The following is a 26,818-nucleotide window of genomic DNA, read 5'->3' on the forward strand; positions in this document are numbered from 1 at the left end:
ATTGTTACTATGCCCAATATTCACCAACGTCTAATGTGTGCAGGAATGCCACAGATAAATTCTTTCAATGAATAACTACAGTGGGGGAAATGGTTACATGATCTCCTGCTGCATTTGTAAGATTGCTCACTTACAAAGAAAGGAACAGTGTTTTATTATTATGTTTAATTTTAATGGAGAGACACAGAATATCAACCAAAAGTTCAGAAAGGAAGCACAAAAGTTCAATAAATAAATAAATTGATCTGCATGTTAGAGTGGGGGGGCGCTGTAATAACTATAACTGTCAAAAAATTTAATACAGTAAAAATTACAGTATTTGCCTGACAACTGTCATGAAATGTGATAATTATGTAGAAGAAAAAAGAAGAAAATATTAATTACAGATGTGTTAGCTCTCTTGATCTGACCAAAAACAAAAGATTCCCCCTTTTATAAAAAAAAAAGTGATGTATTCTGTGATCCATCAAACATCTACTGTGTTCCAATAAAAATACATCATCCTTTAAATTCAATAATTTGAAAAGGCAGGGACTCTGTAAGGCCCCTGGGATCTGAGGAATTACAATGGGCAATATTTGCAGTCTCTCCCACACTGTGTATTTACGTATGTTTGTGTGCAGCATGGGCCAAAGTTCCCACTGAATTTGGTAATATTTAACGGGACAGTTTGGTGTGACATGGCTGAGCACCACGCATGAGGCGGAATTAGAAAACATCGATGACATTGTTTGCTTCTCATACACAGAAACTCCAGATTAAGGTGAGTGAAATATTACACAGCTGGATTTTTGAAAATGCTGCTTTGGATCGTTTGAGAAAGGAATGGTTAGGAGGCGAGTAGCTCACACTGTACCTGAGGGGTAAGATGGTGTTTATTCTGAGCGTGTAGCGATCGCTGCACCTGTGTTAAAGAGAGCACAGAGCTTTATCACAGGTTTATTCCGACTTAATTTACAGTTTGTGTAACTCGGGTTGGCTCTGTTTGCACTGATGCCTTCAATTTAAATAAATTTACTTTTTTTAAAAAGTGTAAATTCACAGGGTTTGAATCTAACAAACAGACATTTTGTCACATTTTTCTTTTCATCATTTTTTGTGTTGGAGTTCTAAAATTAACACAGAAATTACAGACAGTGGAGGCAGATCAACAATAAGGAGGAATCTGGCAGTAAATTGAATGCATTTAATTTCTGACCTCAATATTTAACTGTGGAAGGTTCAGGCATTTCTAAGGTGCTGAAAGGAGTTAATATAATTCGTATTAAATACGAGTTCTATTGCTGTCATGGTTTCCTTCTCTAAGAACCATGGAGTTGTTTACAAAATGTTTCTGCCAAGCTATCTAGTAGAGAGTCTGAGATATAAAAGCGTGAAGAAAGTGTTTGTCCTGCTGCTGGCATGAGAGGAAAATCCAAATGAGCCTCAAAGTTGTGAGGATTCAACCTCTTAAAACAATGAATATATTTGCAAAATTCTGTACGTATCTATCAAGGAGGCATTAAAATATTCACAACAGATGGCAACAGAAAGTTTCAGAAGTTGCATGATCATCATAATAATGAGGGTTAATATGCTGGGAACCATGAATAAATGATAAATGTTTTGATATTCCTCTGTGGTCAAAAATGAACTATCGTGATAGCCGTCATGGTTAAAAACATGCAATTATGATTGACCATGTATCCATTAAGGGAATAACAGAATCACTGTTGTTTCAGGATCGTTCTGCTTTAAATAATGGACTGACTGGACTAACTGATCAGTCATGGACACCTTCCCTCTGTTAGTGCTTCTACTGTCATGGAGGACTGAAGGTGAGAGTTCAGCTGAAAACAAGCACAGTTTGTTTGTCTGGGGATGTGACACAGAGACCAGTAATGTGCTCGAATTAACAACTTCATTCATTGCTGTGCTGTGCTTGTTAGCAGCATCCGTCAGATTAAAACCACAGACAATAATTAGAGGGCCTAATGATCTATCTTCACTTTGTAATTAATTTTCTTAAGAATGGCTGCCTGTCTAGTTAACAATTAGATGTACCCAGTGGTCAGGGGACTTCAGAGTCACTAGTTCATGGTCCCAACAGGAGGAAGCAGAAATTATGCTCATTAGTTTGACATTCTCTCATAACAATGAAAAGAAACTGCTCTATAGGCTGGCCTAGATATTTCTCAGACCTAATTTCCTAAATGGATGCATAATTCACAATTCGGCACACGGGCTGTAGAAGGTGCAGTTAGCTCACCACAAACAAGTTATACATCACCCCGGGCACTGTGCCATAAACGTCACGTTTCGAGGTTCGCCATTAATATTAATTCCTATTTTCTTTTACCTCTCAGCTTCGGAAAGCCACAAAACATTCTGGAATTCAACTGTGTTTTTATTTGCATCCTTGTTTCTGTGTCTGGGTGATATTTTTTTCGTAGAAAGATGAAAAACGCGCCCTAACATTTGTTCATCTTGAATGTGTTCATCTATTTTTGTCCCACTTATCTCATCATTGTTGGTTTTTATATGTAGTTATTGTTAAAATGTTTTACTCCAGTGTTTTCTTATTGTGAGTCCCAATGGACCGGACCTCATTCCCTGACAAACAATGAAATATTTTGGCTACATCTCTATTAGCATGAGGTCCAATGATGTGTTAAAAAACCCCCAGAAACTGTCTTCTGAGGTGAAAGCTCAATTATTTTTGGAGGGTAATGTCTGACTTTTATAACTATCCCACTGACAAAGAAACCATCCAAAACCCCTCTTCCTTTAACCATATCTTTTCAGTGTCCCTCTTTCTTCCTAACTCAGTGTATCTCTATTTTGTCCACTGTTTACATGTCGACATGTGGACTGTTAAACTTATTAATAAGAAGAATTTGCCAAAGTGACAAACAAAATCAGGGAGTTGTGTTGTCTCTTACTGTCCCGCACTCATTCTCTTTACATGTTGCATTTTTTTTAGCAATTTTATCTTCTTGAATCGGTTCTTTATCATGGTGGAGGGGTTTGTGTGTCCCAGGGATCCCAGGGGCTATTTTATCAGGGGTCTTTTGCCCCCTGGTAGCGTCTCCAATGGCAAATTGGTTCCTGGGTGAGGGACCAGACAAAGAGTGATTCAAAAGACCCCTATGAGTGAAAAATCTAGGGAACAGTTCACCATGCCTGGGATAGGACTACTGAGGCCTACTGAGACTAATGATTGGGACATCGAACGTCAGCTCTCTGGTGGAAAAGGAGCCTGAGTTAGTGCGTGTGGTTGAGAAGTACCAGGTAGATATAGTCGGGCTCAACTTAATGCACAGCTTGGGCTCTGGAACTAGTCTCCTGGAGTTGCCCATGGTGAGAGGCGGTAGGCTGGGGTGGGTATTGTAGTATCCCCCTGGCTTGCTCTCACCTCCAGCTGAGGGACACTGGGGACTTTGAGTCCAAATGCACCATGTTCAGCACCTCAATTGCTGAAGATGCTGCGCTGAGCTGTGATCGCAAGGTGTTTGTTGCCTGTCAATCAGATGGTGGGGGTGAAGGGAGCCATCAGGCTGAAGAAGTAGGCCAATCGCCTGTGTCACTGAAATGTTCATGATTTTTATGGACAGAATTTCTATGCGTAGCCAAGTAGCGGCAGGCTTCCACTTGGGTAGTCTCAGAATCTCCTCTGCTTTTTGCAGATGATGTGGTTCTGTTGGCTTCATCAGGTGGTGGAACTTCAGCAGTTCACAGCTGAGTGTGAAGGGGAGGGAATGAGAATCAGCAATTCCAAGTCTGGGGCCATCGTCCTCAACTCTGGGTCAGAGACGAGTTCCTGCCCCAAGTGGAAGAGTTTTAGTATCTCGGGATCTTGTTCATGAGTGAGGGGAGAAGGGAGCGGGCGATCGACAGACGGATTGGTGCTGCGGCTGCAGTGATGCAGACGCTGTGCAGTCCGTTGTGTTGAAGAGAGAGCTGAGCGTAAAAGCGAAGTTCTCGATTTACCCATCGATCTACGTCCCTACCCTTACCTACTGTATGGTCATGAGCTTTGGGTAGCGACCAAAAGAACAAGATTGCGGATACATCAGAGCAGGCAAAGTTTTTGCCAATCGTTTATTGTCCAGTTTTTGTATGCCGATATGAATTGTAGCCTCAGTTTTCTGTTCTTAGCTAACATTTTGTCTTCTCCAGACCAATCTTTGTAAACCTAGAGATACTTGTGTGGGAAAGTCCCAGCTGATAATCAGTTTCTGAAATACCCAGACCAGCTTTTCTAACACCAACAACAATCCCACATTCAAGGTCACTTAAAGCAACTTTCCTCCATATTTTGGTGCTCAGTTTGAACTTCAACAGGTCATCTTGACCATGTCTGAATGTCTAAATGCTTTGAGATGCTGCTGGTTAGACATTACAGTTAATAATTTGAAAAGCATAAGTGTCAAAAAACACAACAATTTCTATGAAATCATTGTGTAATTTTGAGTCACACTTGATTTTGTTCTTCAGACAACCTGAATGGACACATTTCTGGTTATTTTGTTTATTCTTTAATGTTTTAATGTCTTCATCTTGAACTTGTGTTTATCCCCTGAATATGAAATGAAAAAAGAAAAATATATTTTTTAGTTGACTAATTCATGACTCCATTTTAAATAATGAACTACCAGTGGGTGATCATGCTGTATGTGAACTCTGGTTTTGAAGCAGCCAATATGCATCAGGCAAAAAAAGTAAAGCGATTTCTTGGATTACATGATACACAGTGTGTGATGCTTTAGATATTTTGGCAGCCAATTTTTCTTGCTCTTGGACTGAGTGAAGCTACTTGCTCCCCCATGAATTTAGCTCTTATGTTAAGCTATGCTACACAGCTGCTTGCTGTTTGAGTACGATAGATTTTCTCATGTAACTCTCAGCAAGACAGCCAGTAAGTTTGTTTCCCAAAATGTTCAAATATTTCTTTAAAAGTACTTCAGCAGTGGTAAGAAGTGATGCTCTGGGGATTTGTTTTGTTTGACTTATCTCAAAGATAATTTCAGACAGATTTCTAGATCAAACTTGATGTAAAATAAACAAATAAATTACAGACAATGTTTTGTTTATGCTGGTTTTTTGCAGTTGAAGCTCAAATAAAACTATTCCCAGAAAACCTGACGGTCCTGAGAGGGGAAAAGGCCAGATTTACCTGCACTCCTTCTAACAGCCAGTGGACTGCTATGATTTGGCTGCTGAATGGTGAGGTAGCACTCACTATCTCTAATAAACATGGTGTCCTCCAATCCCCCAACACGAATATGAGTCTGATGGCTGAAAAAAAGAAAGACGGATGGATGCTTGTCCTGAATAACACAGAGAGACACGACCAGGGAGAAGTGACCTGTGATCTCCAGGGCGTTGATAGGAAAACAGCGAGGCTGTTTGTACAAGGTCTGTACATTCGTGTGTGTGTGTGTGTGTGTGTGTGCGTATGTTTGTCTGTGGGAGAGTCAGCAGAAAAACTATGTAGGTGCATTTATGGATGCATGCATGCATCTTAGTGTATGTGTGTTACCTAGATTCACTGAAGCAAGATAGTAGCAAGGTAGGTTTTTTTTCCATTGCAGAGAATTTCAAAGGCTTTTGTGAAGCCATTTTCCCTCAAGGATACTCAGTTTCTTGTGAACTAGGGTCTGCAAGTACTCACACAAAGCAGATGGTGAAGGCTTTTAAAAACCTTTGCCTCAAACACAACAGCAAAAGAATTTTGCCTTCCAACTTTCGCGCCTTAATTAAGACTCTTTTTTTGGTTTAGTTTGCTTTGAAATGGGAGACTGAAGATTGCACATTTTCACTTTACCGTAAAAGCAGCTGAACAAGCGCCCAAGAGATCAATAGCAAGGGTGGGGAATCATTAGGGCCAACGTGGTGGAGTGAAGTTGCTCAGGCATGTTTGATGGTCTCTGCATTACTCTGTGTTAATGGCAGCGTGGGCGGTGTCGGGGATATGAACTGATTGGCCCCCAGACATAAATACAAGATGGAAACGCTTGGACACTCCATGCCAGTCAGAACAGGCAGCAGCAGCGCAGGATTTACAGGCTACAGCTACAACCAATCTCATTTCCTCTTCATCCCTCATTTACTGTATACTGTATGGCATAGCATACATCCACAGCATGGATGTATACCATGCCAGAGCGAGGCATGTTTGCTGAGAACTTTAGATTTAGGACAAGACAAGCATCAGTAATTTTTGTAGATCAAAAAACTACAGCAAAGATAGATCGAATGGATCACAAAACATCTTATGTGGTGTGCACAGAAAGCAGTTTTATTTCTGGGAATGAATGATGATTAGATAGATTTAATGGATGGATGGATGATTATTTTCTAGCAAAATAACTATAAATTAAAGATCAAAATCAATCACAATACTATCAAGCTGCTGAAAGGATCAAATCAATTAGGGTGACATTAACTTACATCACTAATGCACCTACTATCTTTTCATTTCCATTCCCTGCATTGTCTTTAACTGTTGCAATGCAGGGATCTAGTGAAGCACAATAAATATACATTCGAGTGATTAAATGTCTCTTTACACTGAATGGGAGTCAGTTAATTAAGAAAAGCTGAGACTTTTAACTTGCAGGCTTCTTTTTGTCCCCATGGTAAGGAGGCAAAAGGCTTAGCAGGCCTGGTTGTGGTGATGACAGAGACGGTGTAAAGCTTGTGATTTTAACAGTAGTTCTGATACCCCAGAAAGCCGATTCTGTTCTTCTGGATGTTGCGTTTTCATTGGGAGAAACAGTTCATCACTCAGTGATACTGAGACTGGATGAGTGATGAAACATTTCTCCCGCTGAAAACGCAACGTCCAGAACAGAATCAAATGTGTGGTATTTCCTTACCTGGATGATTAAGCATGCATCAACGTAGTCCTGATGGAGTTGTCATCTTATTTGAAAAAAGTACTGCAGTATCATCCAAAATGTTTTCAAGTGGGATTTTCCTTTTACCATTTACCTTGGGAAAAATACATCTAGCAAGTTACTGTAATTTTTAGCCAGACCAAACACAAACATTTTAACGTCTACACAAATGGGCTATAAGGCTGGTTGCAGAAGGGGCTTTTTTTCCCCTTTTAGATGAATGGAAGATTGCAGAGGATACTATATTTGTTCTCACCCCAGATTTAAATAAATATGTATTGTAAGGCCACAAATAGCGCAAACTATTTCAGTGACACGACCCAAATGTCAGTTTTCGAGAACCAGAGCACATGAGAGCTACAAATACTACCCAGTGAGTATTAACTTTAACAGTTACTAGAGTCGCATCCTGGTGCTTAAAACAGAAGGTTCTTCTATAATAATGCTGGTATTTTAAAGTTATTGTTAATCTCTGATTTCGCTTGAGGTTTTTGTCCTGTTTAAAAGCCGTTTTTCATTCCCACTGTCGTCAAGTCATGGCTCATGGGGGGGTCTTCTGATTGTTGGTGGCTCCTCTGTATTATTGTAGGGTCTTTACCCTACAATAGAAGACACATCGAGGCAACTGATAATGTCATTTGGTACTTTATGAATAAAGTTGGAATGGCCATATATGTACGGCGACCCAAGTCCCCAGGCAGCTAACAGCTGGACAGATGTCTTCTGGTTGTTGGAGTGTGATAGGATAATGAGTGTGTCTGACATGTCCAGTTTGTACCCTGCCTTTTGCCCAGTGATAGGATGGATCTTTTTATCCAAAATTCAATTTTTGAAGTATTTGTTAGCTTGATGTGTTACCAGAAATTTGGATATTGCTAAGTCTACAACCAGAGTTCAAATTGGCGACTGTTGTGATGGTCATAATGTTTCATTTGAGGTTTCAGTGGTCCCTCTGAGCTGCTGATGTCACAATTTTAGCTCACATGGAAGTAGCTTGCATCAAACAAAATGGCAACTCAGGGAATTCTTCAATACGTGCTTCAGTTAATTTGCATCTAAAGTGCGTGCACTTGAACTGAGTGCACAGCTAAAAAAAGAACTAACCCCCCCCCAACATCTCTGCACAATGCGACAGGAAACAAAACCAATGACCCAATGCCTCCAATATATTATGGAGAGAGCCCCCATTGCTGCCAGTGCCACAAATCCCCACTGACATATGCAGCCATTAACAGCAGTGTGTGGTGAATCAGGCCCTCCAGTCTGGATGCAGAGGATCACTAGGGCCTGACATAACCTTTGAATTAATTGTGCATCCTGGCACGCCCAGTTAACAGTCAGCAACTCTGCATGTGATTTGTGTGCTGTGGTCTCAAAAGTACGGCTGGAAGAGAGACGCAGACTTACAGCGAAGCTGCTTGACTCTGTTCCCCCCCCTTATCTTCCACTCTCAAATTGTCCCAAATGAAGATGATGTAAATATAACTACACCCTCTCCCTGCTCTTTCTGTGCTTAGTTCTTATGCTTGGTAAATCACAAATGCAGCGCATCTATGCAAACCCTTCACTCAAGCAACTTAGTGTGGTTGCATGCGCTGTTGACTACGAACGGGGACTGAAGTGAAGGCGAGGCTGTAGAAAAGGAGACATGATAAATCAGAGAAGATAGAAAATGCTTGTGGTAATTGGTCTGTAGAGGCGTAGCAGATATTCTCATTGGAGTAAGCTTATAAACACGCATAGAGTGTGTACTGTTCATTTAAGACAAATTGCACAGGCACGCTTCAAATCTGCGCGTAGACACATACAAATGATAAAAAGCTTCCTTTAGAACAGCAATTTAGTCTCCCGAGGATCCCTGCTGAAAAATCACTAAAATTACATTTAGCCGAGAGCCCCCTGCTTCACACTACCAGTCTCCCTACAGTGATTAACAAACCATATGCAACCTTATTTCAGGGATCACGTAGGGTGGGGCTTTGTGTGCCGATGCCTTTCTTTTTCTGTTCGGTTGTATCAATCAGCCACGATCGCCAGAAGCTGCTCATCAATCAGTACAAATGAGGCTGCTGGTTGCCTGCTAACCTTTAGTTGGCGGTGCTGAGATTGTGTAAAAGCGGAACTCCACCATCAGAACGGGTGGTTCAAAGAACAGGAGTGCGTATGGTGCTCATGCTACCAAATCAGGTATCAAATAAAAGCTCCTAGAGGAAAGGGACAGCCAATAATGTGTATAAAATATGTGAGGATTTGAACCTGAATCAACACAGACATGCCATTCGCTCAAAGCACCCAAGTTCCTGCAATTATCTTTCTGTCTGTAGCAATTGTGTGTTGCCTCCACCACCTTTCATTCTGCCTGACAACAGACTTCACATATGAGATACTGTATCTCCCGGGGCTTTAAGTGGCTAATTTGGCTGGCAGGGAAGGAGATGAAGGGGAAAGAAAAGGAGAAGCATTCGTCAGGCAATTGAGAATTGGAGACATGTGATCAATCACCTGGGACGAATGAAATCCATCTTTTGTAAGTGAACAGCCCAGCTGAAGAGGTGATAGCAGAGACGCGTGCATCCAAAAAGAAGGATTTCAGAGGAGACTGATGATGGTGCTGAAAGATTCCTACCCACTCACTTACATTTATACATAAGGACATCTACTAAACGTATGTGAAACAGAAATAAGGCAAAGAGTACATCATTCAGGTTTATGACTGACTGTTTTCTTATTTCAGAAAAGGGCAGTGTGAAAATCCTTGGGAATAACAGGTTGGCTTTTCAGCGAGATTCAGTCCTGTTTGAATGTGAAGCAGCGGGATGGCACCCTGAGCCTGTTCTGAAATGGGAGGTGAATAATAAAGAGGTAAATACATAAAATCAATCAGACAAGATCATCACTATCTTTAACAAACACCGGAACTAAAACTTGTTTTTCTTACTATTCAGCCTGTAGTATATCCTGCTATACCCTCAGCCAGTGCAGCCAGTATATCTGGTACTATAAAGGGACTGTTAAGTACTTTATTCTATTTTTTGAGTAATAAAATCGTAGCTACTACATTAACCCTCTGAGGTCTAAGTTATCATTGGTGATGACCGTAACCAGAACTCCAGGCAATCAGAAGGAACAAAGGAAATAAAAAATATTGCCATTTCCCCCCAAAAAAGTCTGTTTTGGCTGTCTCTAAAATATAAAGACTTAAATTCAGGTAGGTTTATGTAGTTAACATCACAAACACATAGTGCCTCAAAAGTGCCTCATAGAATTTCAAAAGGGGCAAATTAAATCAAAGAAACTCATCAGATTAGATTTCTTCTGTAAAATCCTTTGCACTCATTGACTTCCTGAAATGTTTGACCCATAAATATCTGCAGACCTTGTGCATGAGACCAGATAATGGACTCAATCAAGGATATTCCCCTCTTTCACCTTAAAGAGCTCTACAGCGTGTCTTTAGGAAGTGCTGACTGATGAAATGTTGTGCAGTGAGTTCTGATGCATTTGGTTGAACCCAACAACACAAATGCTGTGAGATACATTTGCCCTCATCCTGTTGCTTTTGTCTGCAGTGAATAAATCAATAAATGCCAAGCCACAACACAGCCATCCCTGTGTTCGACTGGTCAGACACTATGTGATTACATTTTCTAGTCTATAAAAGGAATCACGCTCCTTGGCCTAACAGGTTATTTGTCATTTTCTAGTTTTTCAACTGATGATTCTTGCAAACCAAACTTACAGACTGAGATCTGAATTCCAGCTTACAGATCCTCTGACTTTCCAGTTGGAAAGACGCGCATGCTCTGAATGAACAGAAATGTGGGAACAATAAGGAGGACTTGTGATTAACTTCTTGAATTTTCAATTTATTTACCCCTGTGTTTCCTGTATGCTGTTGTCAAGTTGTTTATATTCTGTCATTTTGATAGTCGTTTGTCTCTGGTGCTGTGTTTTTGTCTGACGTCCCCATGTCTGTTATCTGATTTAGTTTCAGCTGTGTCTCCCAGGTGTCTCACTCTGCCCCATTCACCCCTCTGTGTATTTATAGTCTCTGTCTCCCTTTTTCTGATCACCTTCACTCCTAGCCTTGTTGTGCTTCTTTGGATTTAGCAGTTTCTTTTCTGTTTTAGAGTTTTATGGACTTATACTCCAGCTGAATAAAGGTTGTTTTTATTTTTTGTCAAGTTCTGCCTTTGAAGTTCACATTTAGGTCCTTTTCTACACAACATGTCACCGTAAGAGGCCAGAGGCTTTGGCAGCAGTATATCTGGAAAAGAAAATGGCCTGGAATGAAGTGTTGTGGGATAATAAACGAATAACAATGTGGGAAATGTAAAATGTGAGCATGCAATAGCATTTTACACACTTGGTGTAGTAAAATGTGGCCTCGAAATCTATATCTTTATTTTCTATACATGAGCACTCAGCAAGGCCAAGGTCAGATGCTTAGCCAATATAGGTTTCCATGTCCCCCAATGCCTAGTATATTTTTGTAAACTTTGAAGATGATCCATAAAACATTCTGGGTAATATAGTATGTTTTTATTGATTTTAACATTTGGTGTGACCTTGATCCAATTTTCACCAAAAATCTATTAGCTTGAGCTGTTACTGACGTCTATCATTGTACAAAATTTAAAAACGATCTGAATCTGAAACCCTACATCTGAAAAAACATAAATCCAAAAAGACAGACAAACTAAACTAATTACACACTCCCTCCATTGAGGGAGGGAATGAGACAATGCAGTTGCCTCCTCTGATGACAAATCTGAGACACACTGGTCACCTTCCAACTGCTCAGTTTCTCCAGTTTCTTCTGAAGTGGGCACAAATCTGTCTATACAGCACACATTCACCGGTGAAATGTCCCTTAAAACAGGTTATATTCAGGGTGCTTACTGAACAAACAAGACTGTAAACATTAAAATTAATAAGCATGTTAAACTATAAATAATAATGGTCCTCTCTGTCTCGGGGGAACGGTGCGGAGGTGAGTCCAAGTGAATACAACATCAGCAGTGAAGAGTCGAAGGAGAGCCTCTTCACCTTGACCAGCAACCTCAGTGTGCTGGCAGCAAAAAGTTCTCACGTGGACTGTCTGGCCTCTGTTTCTGCCCTCCCCCAACCACTGAAGAGCACAATCAGTCTAAAAGTGGGTGAGTTACATTAAATAGCACACACACACACACACACACACACACACACACACACACACACACACACACACACACACACACACACACACACACACACACCAGATATTCTGAAAATATTCTGGGGTTTTTTTCATTTGAGATTGTTGAGTTTAGACATTTAAAATATTAATTCCACTCTTCCAGTGATGTAAAGAATATGAGCTTTCAATATCCATTCACATGTGTTCTAGCTCTAAATTTTCTTTTGCTATTAGACATGTTTCTCTTATGTACATTTTCAAGCCTTTCAGCTAGTTTCCAGATTCTTCTGTGTGAATTTCAGTTCTGCACTTTGGCTGTCAGGTGAATGATTTGGCGTATTTCAGCCCATTAAACAAGTTTTTTTGTTTTCAGCAATTATAAAAATTCAACTCAAACCATTCACACTGCATTTTCTACAGGAAACACATTCTCTAGTTTTATGTACCGGTTTCAGTTACTGTTGTTGATATGTTAACAGTTAGAATAAGTTCAAATTCTCTGAAAAATAATAACATCAATATGTTATGTTAAGAACACTTACTGGACTTGTGGAAGTATTTTGAGAACCGTGAGGGGCCCTTCCAAACATTTGAAAGAAACAAATCTTTAATCATAGATGGAGACATATGCAAAAATATTAATGAGGTTTTAAAATTTGACTTCTGTCATGGTGTGCTGTGGCAGGCAGGTTGTAGGACCCAAACACACATGACAAACTTAAAGCAGCAGCTTTTATTGCTGAAAAACTTTTCATAAGAAATAAACTTCACAAAATACAAACCAAAACATCAAAACTGAAAACTAGAAACTAAACTGGACTCAAGAAACTAAAAACTAAGAAACAACAACTAGGAAAACAAATCGGGAACTATGAACTAGAATTAAGTCAGGAACACGAATGGAGAAAATACCCAGCCCACCGAGAACTAAAGAAACCCCCAAAACACGGACAACAATAATCAAGGAACTTATTTACATTGACTGGAACACCAATACTGGGTTGCAGATAGTTTCAGTTTCTCTGTCAGTCAGTTTCATTTGGTCTGACACAACAACAGCACAGATGTTTAAGTCTTTGGAAGAAGCCCTTTTTCTTATTTTTCTTCTTGATCTCAAGGTGTTCAGACTTCAGACTGGATTCAGTTTCAGCAAAAGGTTCCTCACAGGGAACATCAGGCACTGGGACAATTTCCGAAAGAGATTCTTCAGCTGGTGGAACATTGGTCATTGAGAGACTGTCAGAAGGACGTTCTTCATTTGGTTACTGAAGGAGGTTCTTTGACTTGTGTAACATTAGGCACTGATAGATTTTCAAATGGAGATCCTTCACTGGGAAGACTATCGGACATTCTCAGACTTTCAAATGGAAGTTCTTCATTTGGAAAAACATCAGGAAGACTTGAATGGGGCTCGAAGATTTTGGATATGTGGATCTTGGCTACATCAGCAATCATCTTCAGCAACACCGGTGCAAAGTTTGCTATGTTTTTAAATAGAATTTCTTGAGGATATTTCTGTCTGATCTCCGTCAGGATACTCTGGACCATATCGTCTCGGATGGGTGAAGATGGCCTGGCTTTCCATCACTGTGAGATTTTTGGAGACACGATCCAAAGTGGCCTTGGTGACACTTGTGGAGAGTATGCTTAAACTCTGGGAGGCCATGTTTAAGAAGGGACGAGGAGGAAGCTCCCAGAAGCCCTGCAGGATGCGGGGACCGACCTCTATCACCACCTCCTGTGCGATGAGCAGTTTGGTGCTTTGTGGTTCCTGCTGCTTGTCTTTCAGGATTTGAATGTAATCCTTCACCACGCTGAGGAGTTTAGGTGTCCTGTAGAATAACATTGTAAAAATGATTTTTTTAAACATATTTGAAGCATCACATAAATATTGAAACACTGTAGCTGGACTGTTAATAACTGTATGTCAGATGTGACTCACTGAAATTTAGGAGGTATGGCCTCTGGAATTTTAATGAGCATTCTGACTTGAAATTTAGTGTCCCTCATTTTGTTAATGACATTCACTGCCCATACCCGAAACAGAAAACACATTTACAGTGCAGTTTTGTTTAGAGGTTATGTGAACATAATGAAAAAAGAAATCTCCAAATTACTTCAAGTCTTGTGAGTTTTCTAGTCTTACCAGATTCAGAAGAGGTTTGGTTTCCTCTTCTTCAGAATCTTCTCATTCAAACTCCCAAAGTCTTCAAAAGAAGAAAAAACAGAGGTTTTCTCTCAGCATTTACACTTCATCACAAACAGACTTCAGGTGTCACAGTAACTCACTGCTCTTTGAGTGTCTCCTTGCTTTTCTCCACCAAAAGATCTCTCAGATCTTCGGCAGTGATGTTTGGTGGAATTAGATTTTCCTGCTGAAGTCTGAGAAACTCCATCATCATTGCAATCTAAAAATAAAAGGAGACATTTAATCACCACCACTCTCAGGTCCTCAGAAATTACCTGATATTTTCTGTCAGTTTTGGTTTGCATGGATCTGGGTTTCACCTGAGCCCTGTAGCCCGGAAGATGGCAGTAGATCTTTACAGCTGTGTCATAAATGGGTGTGTTGAACAACACTTGTCAAAGAAATAGCAAGTTACTCATTGTTACTTAAAATGATTCTCAATTTGTCAACTTTTAAAACTACATCAAATTCTTTAAATTGTTGAAATGCAGTATAAACAAAAACTGTCACATACCCTGATGGGTTTGTAGATTCCTCGACTTGCTTCCATTTAGATGTTATAGTCGTATCGCAGTCGGGAACAAAAACTGTCAAATACTCTCCAACGATGGCGTAAGGTAAGATCTTGATCTGAAAATGCTCTGAACACACCTCTGGTTTTGCTTGCACAGATGAGCTGTTCTTATCTGGTCTTTAAGTCTGACGTCATTAGCCGTGTCTGGGCCCAAACTGCTAAGTCAAAGATCACTGCATCACTGAGAGTTGATAAACTGTCTAAATTCTTTCTTCTGTAATAAAATGATCAATGTGGCTGCTCTACCAGATGTAACAATTAGGTTTAACATCCAGGCATCTAAGAAAACAGAATTTATGCAATTTAACAGAGTTAGAAGTTAGCAGGGAGTTAGCTCGCTAGCTTCCATCTAAATATAAAATACCATGTTCTGACTGAGGAATTTCTGAAAAAAATTAATATGTACAGCTCTGATTTCACTTCAGACATAAAAGAAGACAGAAAACTAAACAGCAGTGACGCTTTGTAGGGTTACTGAAGTTTGGCTAGCTGATATATGATGTGCTACGTGGTGGCTAGCGACACAGCTATGTTAGCATAATATAAACACAGTGAAGTTGGACGATGAACGCTAACTTTTTTCCACTAGATAAAAGTTAACGTGAGGGTTCCCGGTGGTTAGGGACAAATACAAGAGAGGGCTGTAGTTACATCATAAGGTTTTAAAAACTGAGCTTTAAAATGAATAGCAGTAATAAAAACTGAGTAGGCCGACAGTGATTACTGATTGTTTTTAGGGGCTTGTTGCGATTAAATAGAACAAGATACAAAGCATTAAAACATGCTAAAAACACAACAGCCTTAATAAACGCAGAGTAGTTTGGGCCCGGAAGCAGGATTCATCACGTCATTGCTTACAGACCGGATAGTCTGATGCTGATTTAAGAATGTAGAATTCTAGAAGGGTCACCATGGAAACTCTTGATGTGAGTTTCGTGTTATTCAATTAAAAGAAAACACTTTATGTAAGTCCCACATTATTAAAAGTTACCCCAAACAGTCTACAAAGGTTGTTTTCTGTCCACCAAAGCAAATATGATTGAAGAGATTTTTGTAACTTCACTTCTCCAAGCACGCACAGTCTGTATAATATGTGAATAATAATAAATATGACTTTTCCTCTCTTTTCCATAAAAAGTTCCCAGTAGGGTTTTTGACCTTTGGCACCATGGAGCTGTGGGCTTTAAAAAAAAAGTCTTCCACACTGTACCCTGTAATTACTGTACTTCTAATTTCTGAAAAAATACTCTAAAGCATCTTCTAATACTTCAAAGTCTATTTGGGCGATTTGGACACAACAACGATTAACTGAAGCATAAAAGTATGCGCTCCAAGGTTCACGTTGGGGCCTTTGGGGTCAGGAGCAAATTAGATTTAGTTGCTTTCTGCGGCAAATTAATTCATTTTATCACCAGAAATAACAAATATTTCCATAATTAACACACTTCATATTGTGTGATGGCTACAGTCAGATATCTGCAGGGGTGTCTCATGTGCTCACTAATGGCTGTAATACTTTTTAAAAGGCCTAATGACTAAAACCAGGTAGCTTAGTTACACCTGCTCAACTGCTCATTAAGAGAAATATCTAATCAGCCAGTCACATGGCTGCAAATCGGTGTATTTACAGTAGGCATGCAGACATAGTCATGATGACCCTCCAAAGGTCAAACTTAGCATCAGAATGGGGCGAAGAAAAGGTGATTGAAGTGACTTTGAACGTGGCATGGCTGCGGGTGCGAAATGGTTTGATCTGAGTATTTCAGAAACTGCTGATCTACTGGGTGGGATTTTCCCACACAACCATCTCTGGAGGTGAAGGACAAAAGAAGAAGTAGCAAGCCTGAAAAAACACATCTAAGAGAGTCTTTACTGGACTGTGTGCACAAACAGAAACTACAGATTTTCAGCCTGGTAACCTCACTCACCTTTTTATGCCTTAACCTGCATAATTTGTGTCAACTATATTAATGTATTTGTAAGTTAAAAGTTTAATTTACTTGTAGTAGGATGTAGTCATGTAAGTGCTGTGCTATCTTACTTCTCAGTTACTACCTTTAGGTGACACTGAATGTCTATGAGACAGCAACGTTCAGTATTTGTCATTTTTCAGTGACCTCTACTTTTGTGTTTGATCATCAGTCTGCAAAGGCAGTGTGTTTTTTTGTACTATGATAAATCTGTACTCTGCATACTGCAACAGAGCACTGATCTTTCCTGCCATTTCACATCTACTGTGTTTAGAGTGCAATATAAGAGTTTGCATTCATATTATGTTCCATAGCTTTTTGGAGACTTTTATGTTGTTAGGCAGGATGTTAGGCAGGATCGTGGCATAACATTGAATTTTAGGTGTTAAAAATACAAAGTGACTGCTTTTCATTTAATCAAATAAATAAACATTCTGATGAAGAGCCACTAAAGGACGTTCTTGGAGTAACTCTCAGCAGTAATTTGTACATGAAATAGTTAGTACACAGCAAAATCTCCAGTGTTAAATTAACACTAGAGAGTGTCTATATGGGTCCACACCTCTGAGTGTTAAATACAACACTGTTGAGTGTTAAATTAACACTTTTGACAGTGTTATATGTTTAAAAGTAACCTAGTCAGTTTTGAAGATTAACAATGGCTAACACTGAGCAGTGCTGATTTTCTAACACTGGAAAATAACTCAAAATGTTAGAAATATTCCAGTGTTAGAAAATCAGCACTGCTCAGTGTTAGCCATTGTTAATCTTCAAAACTGACTAGGTTACTTTTAAACATATAACACTGTCAAAAGTGTTAATTTAACACTCAACAGTGTTGTATTTAACACTCAGAGGTGTGGACCCATATAGACACTCTCTAGTGTTAATTTAACACTGGAGATTTTGCTGTGTAGACATGTTATTAACCCTATGAAAAAATCTTTAGTTCTATTCAGGTACAGAGCCATAATTTAGGCTACAGGAAACAGTTTTATTCAAATACAGTTTATTGTCAAAATGTTCAGTGACTGCACTTTTACAACTTAGCTATTATAAAGTGACCACAAACATTTTAGAGTCAACTCATAGTGTTTAATTGCTTGTGTGCTCGAATGTATTAATGTCTCTGTCTTTAGTCTGTATAGTTTATCTTGCCACTAAAACACATTAAATAATTGAATAAAAACTCACAAATTACTTAAAGATTCAAAACAATTTTACCTGTTCACTTGATGCCAGTTTGGCTCTTTCTCTGCATGTCACTCATTCGCTGATACAAACACACACACACACACACACACACACACACACACACACACACACACACACACACACACACACACACACACACACACACACACACACACAGTGAGAGTTGTCTGTCAAGCCTCTTTTTGTTCTGTCCTGCTTTCGTTCTCTTTCTTTACATGTCTTTTTGTTTCTTTTTTTAATCTTTCACTCATTGTGTTTCTCACTTTGTTCTCCATGTTTTTTTATATCTGTCCCCTTCTCTCTTTTGGGAAGCATGTGAATCATCACTGAGCGATATTTTAGATGTGGAGAGCGGTACAGAAAAAGGGCTGCCAAGTCAGTGCTGGATGTGTCTGCATCACAGGGTGCTGATGTTACAAACCTCTCTCCAAGGCCCAAATCTTAAAAATACAAACGCATTTATAATCTTAGCATTTTCAATTTGTTCTCGCTGTTGTAACAATTTCTTCACTCAGAGCAGCTTCCCTCTGCACACACCCTCATGACTGTACTACAAATTAAACCAGGAAATTAAACAGTTTTCTATCCACCAAGTCTGCAAATCTGCAGATGAGCTGCAATGTGAAAAAGCAGACAAAACAGAAACACTGCTTTCGTTTTCTTTACTAAACAATGTGACCTTCTTTCGTCAGTCGCCGAGGTGTTGGAGGAAGGAGGCTACTGCACAGTCCCGCTGGCGATAACTGCCTCCCTCTCTGGTTTTCTGGCGCTCCTCCTGCTCTGCATCTGCACTGTCCTCTGCTACAGACAAAGGAGACAAGCAAGTAGGCACTTTACCTTAAACTGCTGTCCGTGAACATACATCACACTTTTCCAGTACAGAAACTGTGAGTAAAGTATAATGAAGAAGACGGGTGGATGCATGCTGTGACTCGGCACTGCCCCATGGTGGCCTTCAACAAGGGTACACAGTATTCTTTCTGACAAAAGCAGAACATTTGTTCTCAGCAGAAAGGAAACAGCAGCAGGAAAGGTTATAGAAGTGTGTGTGCATGGCTGCAGAGTGGGAAGACTAAGTGTGATTTTAGTTGGATTAGTGTAGGTAGTAGGTAGGTAGTATTTTTTATAAGAACATCCCTTACACAGTGAAGCGTTCTTACATTTATATCAGCAGAATCGCCAGCTATTCAGCTACATGTCTGCACACATAAACAAAGGGACTCACACAGTAACACACAGCCATGAAATGTCATTGGGATATTTATTTGCTTAGAGAACTCCTGGAAACACAGAAAACAGCCAACCTAAAGGCTAAGTCTGCAGTTGTGGTCAGAAATTAACATACAGTACACTCATTATGGGCATGAATGTCATGGTACTTTGGGGCCTTTAATGACTTCTTTGAACTGTTGGTTTTCCAGAGTACAATGACTGTGCAGCATACATCTATAAAGACTTTTAAAAACAAGATTTTACTATATTTTACTCAACGCAGGGCCAAAAGTGTACATAACCCCCCACTAATATTTGGTTAAATATCCCTTAGCTATCAACATGCTTTTGGCATAATTTAGGCTGAATATTTGACCTCTCCTTTTGGCAAAACTGGTGGATTGGTGGAGTTTATTTAAATTTGGCAAAAAAAACCCTATCTTTTAAGCATTGTACACAAATTTTCAAGGGGGTTGATGTTGGGACTTTGGGAAGCTAATTCCAGAAGCTTAATGTTCGTCTGCTTCATCTATTCCAAAACCAGTTCTGATGCGTTTGGCATAATTTTCCTGCATAACACAAAACTGTGTTAAAGTTTCACCTGTGTAGCTGTTAATTCAAAGTGAAGCTAAGTAAGTCCTACTCCTTCATTATTCCATTCACTGTGCAATGTACCAGTACCACTGGCAGCAAAACAGCCCCCGAACATGATGCTACCACCATGCTTGACACCTGGTACAGTATTCTTAGGTTTGAAAGCCTTTGCCTTGTCTGATCATAAAACTTTTCTTATTCATGTGGAAAGGTGCAAATTTCAGGCAGGTTTGAAGGTGCTGATTTTGGGCTTCTTTCTTGGCCAGCACCCTCTCAGTCCATGGTGATGTTAAACTTGCTTCGCTGTGGACAGTGTTACTCGTTTTCCAGCAGTTTCCAGTCCATGACAGGCTTAAGCCTTGTGGTTGTTCCTGGGTTGTTCCTGAACATCCTAACACATTTCCTCTCATCTGAGGGTGACAGCTTGGGTCTACTTCCAGACTTCACCAACATGGTGACACAGCTCAAAAATCTTTACCTCGAGTTGTTTAAACTGATGATCTTGGAGTCTGCAGTGTTCAGAAATGGCTCTCAGAGATCTTCCCAAAAGCATTGAGCATTGGTCAGTCTGCTGCATGCTATTAAAAGAAACTACCAGATGTGCTCAAATTGATTACTGACAAGAGGTTAATTGGTCTTGTCAAGCTTAAAGACATTGAAAAACCTTCAGCACCAAAAGGGAATGTATTTATATATTTGAGCCTGTATGTATGTTTTGGGTCTGTGTGGATTATAGAAAATCGTGTTATTTAATGTCATTAAATATCTATTTTGTACAATCACGCTATCTTGGAAAAAGAACAATTCAAAGAATTCATTAAAAAAATAAGTACCATGACATTAATGCCCAAGGTGAGTCATGCAAACTTCAGACCACAGTTGTCCCAGCGTAATGTTACAACTTCTATGTTTGATTCTCAGGTTATTGTAGGCAAACTGGATAAAATGTGCTTTTTAGGTGGATTTTTTACTTTTGAATAGAGACACCTTTTTATGTGTTGAGCTATTCTGACTGACTGTGCTCTTTGTTTTCATATTTACTGTACAAACAAGAAAGGTTTATCAATCTAATCACACAACTCTTAAGGAAAAAAGTCACCAAGCATACAGTAATTAAAGACTACAGATAACAAAGGCCATCTCCGAGGGGAAGCTCACTCTAGGAGGCAGAGGAGGTCTGTTTGTGTGCGATAAGAAAAAAAGTGGCCCTGAGTCACACATTTTAAGTCAGTGTAATCCCTGTGACTGATTCTGGACCAGTGCAAATCGTGGCCATGGTTTGGAGCCAGGGGATTATTATAAAGCAGGTGTGACCTTTCTCTTTTGGCAGTTGATTCTGTACCTGAAACGTCTGATACCTCCTCCATCATTGTCCTTGCTCCATTCTTTGAAACATCCTTGAGTTAATTCATAAGGATGCTTCTAATGTTAGTGGATGTGGCATGCTTTCGAGTTGCTGAGCTCTTCTCTGAGTAATCCACCTCAGTAGGGACTAATGTATGCTTTGGAATTATGGGGGAGAAATGTAAGGGATCTAGCTCTCAAAGACGTTGGCCGGCGTGACAGCAGGGATTTAAAATATAATGACAAAGACTGGTTCTCTGCCTATAAAGGGAAAGTGAAGCATTTATATCTCTCCCGAGGCAAGTGCCATCTGTACCATTGTTACGCTGGTGTTGTTCTCGCCATGGCCAGGAGGACCTTTGGCAAAGGAAACCACGAAGCCATGTTACAAAACTCATTAGCTCCAGCTTTCAGTGCTAAATTGCAGACTGGCTGGAGGCTGTGATATTAGTGCAGAACCCAAACTAATAAACAGCAGGACATTTACAGCTTTCATATTGATGTAGATGCAATGAGCAAGCATAATGTTTCTGTGGTCAATGCAGTGAGAATAATAAAGTTAGCAGCTGATAGCTCATTACAGTAAACTCGATGCCTCTCTCTCTCTCTCCCTCTTTTTTGCTTTTCAGAAACAAGCCCGCAGGAGGTACTAAGGTGAGATTTAAGAGCTCTTTTGTAATATACAGAGATTTCTAACCCTTAGATCTACTGTGGGACTTTTTTGTGGAGGAAGCAGCTTCTGTAATCAGAGACCTACAGCACAGTCCTGGGTGCACTGAGCTCCATTTATATTTTACATTAGCTGTTAAGAATGCATGCAGCTTATTTCTGGGAATGAAGAGGTTTTCATTGATCATCATTATATAAGAAAATTGAAGGCACAAATTTGAAATTCCACCTTTAAAAAGTAATTATTTTGGTAGTAATTTAACATGATTCGGACTGTCATTAGCTCTTTTAGGAAGCTAACTTATTCAACATTTGTTTTCCATATAGCTGAAATACACATTCAGAGTTGAGTACTTCAGTCTGATAGTAAAATAAAGTGAAGAATGATGTCCAAGCACTTTATAATGAAAACAGCACAGAGGCCTGTAATATACTGCAGCTTAGCTGGGAAAAGAAAATTGTCTTTTCACAACAGCCTCTGATGATGTGACTCTGCCATACCTCCGCTAAACGTTATCATTTCTATTGCAGGTTTGACCAATCGGTATTTAGTAGAAGCGTCGATGCTGATGCGCCAGAAGGGAAAGTTAACCTGGGATACTCTAGTGAGAGCCCCACAGGTGAGAGTGACCAGCAGATCTTAGCATTCAATTAAAAATATTAAGGTCGTTACCATTTGGATGTTTACAGTCGCACTGATCTAAACGACTTCAGTGTTTGTGTTGCCTTCCGGAGATGTTTCAGCGTAATGTGCTGTGTTCAGTGATCAATTTCTGTATTGACCTTTCCCGGTAAATTACAGCACTGGCATCTGAGCAGGTTTCATTTTCACATAATAGACTTTTGAAACTTGCGTGACTAATTCAAAATAAATCTATAATATGATAAAGTTTTTAATTTCTTCTGTCAAAGTCAGATTATGATCACTTAGCAGTGCAGTTTTATTGCAGAGTGATTTGGCTGCTTTGCCTTTTTCCACAATAACAATGTACCTTTTCATGTTTTCTGTACAGAATTACAAAATGTAGGTAACATTAGAGTTTGTGAGCCATGTGGGAAGTAAGCCAGTAGAAAAAGATATTCATGCAGAATTCAAAAGCACAGCTGCATGGTTTGCAAAATGATCATGTGTAATGTAAGTTACACATGATTTGTGGTGGAAGAGGAAGAAAAACAAGATAAATCAATCACACTGGCTTTTTACAATAGACACGGTAAAACAAACAAACAAAAATCAAAGGTTTTGCTCCCCGGGGAAAAAAAAGGATCTGGCTCTGGTCTTAAAATTAGGTCAAAGCAACCTCAGATGACCTATAAAACATGACATTTACATGATGTCATTATTTATTTAACAATAAAACAATAGCAGTGCATGTATAACTAAGTAGACCCCATTATTTGCGAAAGATATCAGCACAAACACCTCAAACTAACTGTTGAGCACGATGGTGGAGTGGTGATGATTTGGGTTTGTTTTGCAGCTGCAGGACCCGGGCGCTTTGCAGTTAATGAATAAAGCTTGTATAAACAAGTTTAGCAGCAAAAACAAAAACGTATCTTTTCCTCTGTGACCTTATCAGTTTTTCACGCTGTGGAAGAATTTCGTCCCACTCTTCTGTACAACAGTGCTTCCGTTCATTGAGGTTTGTGTCCCACCGTGACATTTCAATCACTGAGCTTTGGACTTTGACTGCAACAGTTGTAATCACTGTCCCGTTGACGAGCCAATAATGGCCAAGCTTTAGATGTCGGACAGATGGCCTCACATATGAGTCTAGAATACTTTCATGGTTGACTCGATGACCAGAGGAGGCCCAGCTCCTGTTGTTGCAAAAAGCCAATTTACTCACCCTCCACCACTATGCTCAACAGTTGGAATCAGGTGTTTGTGCTGATATGCTGTGTTTCATGGCATTATGCTTGTTCTGTATATAATTTTTTTCAGTTGCTTCCTTTAGAAGATTGTCTCCCTCGCTCCCACCCCATCCCTACTATCCTCTTCTGTCACACTAACCCTCTGCATGTCCTCCTTCACTGCATCCATGAATCTTCTCTGTGATCTTCTACTTGTCCTGCCTTCTACATTTGCTAGGCAGGAAGAAAGCTTTAGAATATAAGTACTTTTTTTTTTTATCATGACTTTACATAAATACAAATAAGTCTTTGGGCATGTAAGGTATTTGAAAATAGCTTAACGCGTTTTTCTTAAAATGTCAATTAGGTTTTAAACCCTTAATAATTCATAACTACAGTAGGTAGCCACCTACTGTAGTGCAGTGCATCTTCAGGCAACCATAATTTGTCATATCTGGGTGTAAAACACCACGATTGTGTGCTACCCATTCCAAACCTCTGAGCCATTAAACCTCCTAAATCCTGCTCTCTCCTACTGAGGTCTCCTTCAGGTCCGAAGTATGCTGTTGCCGCTTGAAGGAGCTGTTAGGTTAGATCAAGCTAAAAAGCTGTTTTTCACTCTGCAGATGCAGTTAACAGTGAGCTATTCTGGGAAACTCGTAGACAGATGGACTTTGTCAGCTTTCGCAAGGTAAGATAGAAACAGAAAAGGTGGGAGGGATAGGAGTCAGAGAAACAGAGATGAACTGGAGCTGAATAATTCGGCCAGTCATTCTGCAGCTGGACGTCATGTCACATCCTTCCCTGTTACAAAGAGCATAAGGGAAATGCACTCTTGCACCTCTGCTGGCCTCCCATCATGCAGATTAATCTCAACAGATTACTGCATTAACCAGTAATAATGACACTATTTTTAGTTAACAGAACATCTGTCATCACCCTCATTGTCATAATGTATCATAAATGATGATCTACAGATGTATAGACCAGACCCTTCCAATGTATCCTCCGGCTTGGTCTTGTCAATATTGTAATTGCACCTCAGAAGACTTGGTATAGACTAACTGACATGCAAGTTGTCTTGCTGTTTATATCTCTCCTGTTGGTCATTAATGAATGACTGGTTCCTATTAGTTTAAGGCAGTAGTTTTCTTCTTGGTGTTTTCACAGGTACCTGTTGTTCTTCTACTCTGCTCAAAAATGTTGTAGTTTTGTTCGGTAAAACCTAAACTTTGACGGTTTCATCAGGTCCCTGATGTCGTGTCCTCCAGCAGCTTTTCTACACAAAGTGAGAGCCAGACCAACATGTGTCCCCCAGAGGATGACTGCAAGAATGTCCGGAGAATCACCACTGTTTGAATATTAATGTTATGTTTTGTTTGCATGACTTTTGTATAAGTATTCACATTTTTTATAAAGCTACAAGCTAAGGGTATATGTTTTTGAACTACAAGTATCTAACACAATCATTTAGCAAAAAAGAAAAATCACTCTCTGGACACTTCATTAGTTACTCCTAGAGTGAGAATGATGTGTCATCCTGCTGGAAGAAAAAGATGGGTACACTGTGGTCATAAAGGGTTTGACATGGTCCGTAACAATACTCACGGAGGCTGTGGTGTTTACCAAGGGGCCCAGAATGAGCCAAGAAAATATTCCCCACAAGTGGCACCTGGTGTGGGTTTATGCTGCTGTAGCCTGTCTGCTTCAAGGTTTGACATATTGTGCATTCAGAGATTCTCTTCTGCATACCTTATTTGTAACCAGTGGTTATTTGACTTATTGTTGCTCACTGAATACTTTCTTTTTCAGACCATTCACACTAAGCCCTAAAGGTGGTTGTGTGAGTAAATCCCAGTTGCAGCCATTTCTGAAATACTCAGAGCAACCCGTCCGGTTCAGAGTCACTTAAATCACCTTTCATACCCATTCTGATGCTCGGTTTGAAGTTCAGGGGGCTGTCAACCATGTCAACATGCCTAAATAAAGTGCTGCCATGTGATTGGCTAATTATATATTTGCATTAATAAGCAGTTGGACATGTAAACCTAATGAAGTGGCCAGCGAGTGTACGGTGTGATGACTTTTCTCATTTAATTTGAATGAAACCATGATATCTCAGCAACACATTGTATATTTTAAATTTTTTTTCAATAAACTGTATTATTGCATATTAAAATATTGTTGGCCGATCACTGAATCCTTGAATTTACAGTCATAGTAATTTGAACCAGCATGCCGGATAACCCACAGTAAACATTTTCATACAGAGTAATGAGCATTAAAAAGAAACTTCATCTGGCAGCGTTGCTATGGGGAAGTTAAATGGACCCTTTGAGACAGCTGCTCGGATGCTCAGACAGATTTTAAGCAACTTAAAAGGCATTAGAGTCAAAGTTTAACCAGGATATCAGTCTGCAAAAGCTGGTGGATGCTTGATTTTATACAAGTGATGCTGTGAACACAGTCATGAAAAGGAAACGGCAGTAAAGTGCAGTGTAAGTGCTGACTGGCACTGTAAAGAGAAAAATACCAATGGTGAGATTCTTTAGTACTACATGGGTGATATAACATTTGCATTCTATAACAATAAAAGACGGATGGGAGGAGAATGCCGGATGCAGAGGTGTATGAATCTGCCAAACACTTTGCAGAGTGTCTGGCAGTTTAATTGTCCTGCTGAAACTCATGTGTTGTGTGCCACATTTCAGAAACCATATATACAGTAAATAAAATGGTCTTGATTCAATCATTCACCATATGAAGCCGTGATCATATAAAATAATGTTATTATATATGACATAAAATCTGCCCCAATCAAAAGTAAGGCTTTTCTAAAGTATTTATGCATCATTTGTCACCTCTCACAATTGCAAAGGCCTTGAAAGGAACACGGAAGCATGAAATCAGCAGCTTATGTTTTGTCGAATGAGAAATGCTTTTTCATTTCACCGAAGGCCAATACGTTCTGTCAAGACCTCTAAGCTTTAGATTTGATTTATCTCTGCTGGCAACCTTGATTAGCTGAATATGAGTGCTAGTGCAAAGAAACGGAGAGAGCGAATGGGATGCCGGCTAAATCCCTGCAAATGCAAATGCCGCTGAAAACAAATACAGTCATTTGCAACACGCTTGAAT

The 26,818-nt window shown here is 39.7% G+C and overlaps 1 protein-coding gene across 2 annotated transcripts; it reads left to right on the top strand.

The window, feature by feature from the left end:
• The first annotated feature begins 669 nt into the window (after window positions 1-669).
• On the top strand, window positions 670-25,843 carry igsf5b (immunoglobulin superfamily, member 5b). Of its 2 annotated transcripts, XM_084951674.1 has the most exons (10): window positions 670-763; window positions 1,722-1,817; window positions 5,089-5,397; window positions 9,616-9,743; window positions 11,875-12,040; window positions 18,700-18,831; window positions 21,787-21,811; window positions 22,358-22,446; window positions 24,307-24,371; window positions 24,929-25,843. In XM_084951674.1, exons 2-10 carry the CDS (start codon window positions 1,769-1,771, stop codon window positions 25,037-25,039), a joined length of 1,074 nt encoding a protein of 357 aa, XP_084807800.1. In that variant the 5' UTR covers window positions 670-763; window positions 1,722-1,768; the 3' UTR covers window positions 25,040-25,843. The 2 variants fall into 2 exon arrangements, with proteins under 2 accessions (XP_084807800.1, XP_084807801.1); XM_084951675.1 differs by lacking the exon at window positions 24,307-24,371 and having other exon boundaries at window positions 24,929-25,030.
• Window positions 25,844-26,818: the final 975 nt, after the last annotated feature.

This window comes from Perissodus microlepis, chromosome 14 (assembly GCF_051167445.1).
Source record: "Perissodus microlepis isolate ML-2025 ecotype Zambia chromosome 14, ASM5116744v1, whole genome shotgun sequence".
Taxonomy (NCBI): domain Eukaryota; kingdom Metazoa; phylum Chordata; class Actinopteri; order Cichliformes; family Cichlidae; genus Perissodus; species Perissodus microlepis.

Bases quoted from the DNA above. Each gene is read 5' to 3' on its own strand.
- igsf5b (XM_084951674.1), top strand. From the start codon at position 1,769: ATGGACACCTTCCCTCTGTTAGTGCTTCTACTGTCATGGAGGACTGAA. The intron at 12,041-18,699 runs GTGAGTTACATT...TTCTTTCGTCAG, and splicing joins CACAATCAGTCTAAAAGTGG to TCGCCGAGGTGTTGGAGGAA. The intron at 24,372-24,928 runs GTAAGATAGAAA...CGGTTTCATCAG, and splicing joins ACTTTGTCAGCTTTCGCAAG to GTCCCTGATGTCGTGTCCTC.